The 1,402-nt window shown below is 38.0% G+C and overlaps 1 protein-coding gene across 1 annotated transcript; it reads left to right on the forward strand.

Annotated features, from left to right (window-relative positions):
* Nucleotides 1–455: 455 nt before the first annotated feature.
* Nucleotides 456–1,384, forward strand: LOC110444985 (salivary glue protein Sgs-3-like; the record flags this gene model as incomplete). Its single annotated transcript, XM_021489344.1, has 1 exon — nt 456–1,384. A coding segment is annotated over one exon (929 nt), but the record flags the coding sequence as incomplete, so codon positions are not given.
* Between the last annotated feature and the right edge of the window lie 18 nt (nt 1,385–1,402).

Consider the following 1,402-nt stretch of genomic DNA (forward strand, 5'->3'; position numbering starts at 1 on the left):
GGTCTCAAACGACTGGTGGTCGGTTGTCTTGTTTGTATAACTCTAGAGTTGTTTAAGTTTAGTTAATTTATTAAATCTTATTAACTACTAGGAGTAATAGATACATGGTAACCAATAATTACGATTTTGGGAACCTGTTTCTCCCAGAACGTTCACCATTGGCCCAAGAAGGCTATAACTGTATTTCAATAACAAACTTTCATATTAATGTCACCACCTTATGTTTATGCATGACAACGAATAAAATATATCCGTATGTGGGTACCTTGATCTCTAAAAAGTCTCATAGGTCAAGAAAATACGTAATAGGTGTTGGAAAGGTACAATTATGTAGTGTATCTCTTAAAGTTTAGGAAAATTCTAAAATTCAAAAGCGATTCACATTTTAACATACATTTTACGCGTCATTATAAGCAGAAAATGAAGTCTATATACTGGATATTTCAATCTTCCAGCAACAAAACATCAGGAGAGTGTTTCTACATATCACCGTACAACACATAAACCTACAACAGTTTATCCTACAAAGCCAAAAGCTACAGCATCAAGGCACAAAACAATCAAAACTACAACACATCGACCTACAACGCCAAACCCTGCAACAATTAAGCCTACACAACCTAAACATACTGATGTCGAAGCTACAACACTTAAACCTACAACGGTTCAATATACAACGCCTAAATCTCCGTCTTTTAAACCTAAAACAGTCAAGCTTACAACGCCTAAACTTGCACCAACTCAACCAACAACAGTCAAATATACAACATCAAAACCTATATCAGTAAACCCTACAACACCAAAACCTTCATCAGGGAATCCAACAACACCCAAACCTACAACAGTGCACCCAACAACACCCAAACCTAAAACAGTAACCCCTACAACACCAAAACCTTCATCAGGGAACCCGACAACACCCAAACCTTCATCAGATAACCCAACAACATCAAAACCTTCATCAGATAACCCAACAACACCCAAACCTAAAAAAGTAGACCAAACAACACCCAAACCTACATCAATAAACCCTACAACACCAAAACCTTCATCAAGGAACCTTACAAGACCGAAACCTACAACAGTAAACCCAACAACACCCAAACCTACAAATGTAGACCAAACAGCACCTAAATCTTCATCAGAGAACCCAACAACACCCAAACCTACATCATTAAACCCAACAACACTCAAACCCACATCAGAGAACCCAACAACACCCAAACCTACTTCAGTCAACAAAACAACACCCAAACCTACATCAGCAAACAAAACAACACCCAAACCTACATCAGTAAACCCACCAACACCGAAACCTACATCAGTAAACAAAACAACACTCAAACCTACATCAGTCAACAAAACAACACCCAAACCTACAACAGTAAACAAAACAACACCC

Source organism: Mizuhopecten yessoensis, unplaced genomic scaffold (assembly GCF_002113885.1).
Source record: "Mizuhopecten yessoensis strain PY_sf001 unplaced genomic scaffold, ASM211388v2 hete_35945250, whole genome shotgun sequence".
In the NCBI taxonomy this organism is placed as follows: domain Eukaryota; kingdom Metazoa; phylum Mollusca; class Bivalvia; order Pectinida; family Pectinidae; genus Mizuhopecten; species Mizuhopecten yessoensis.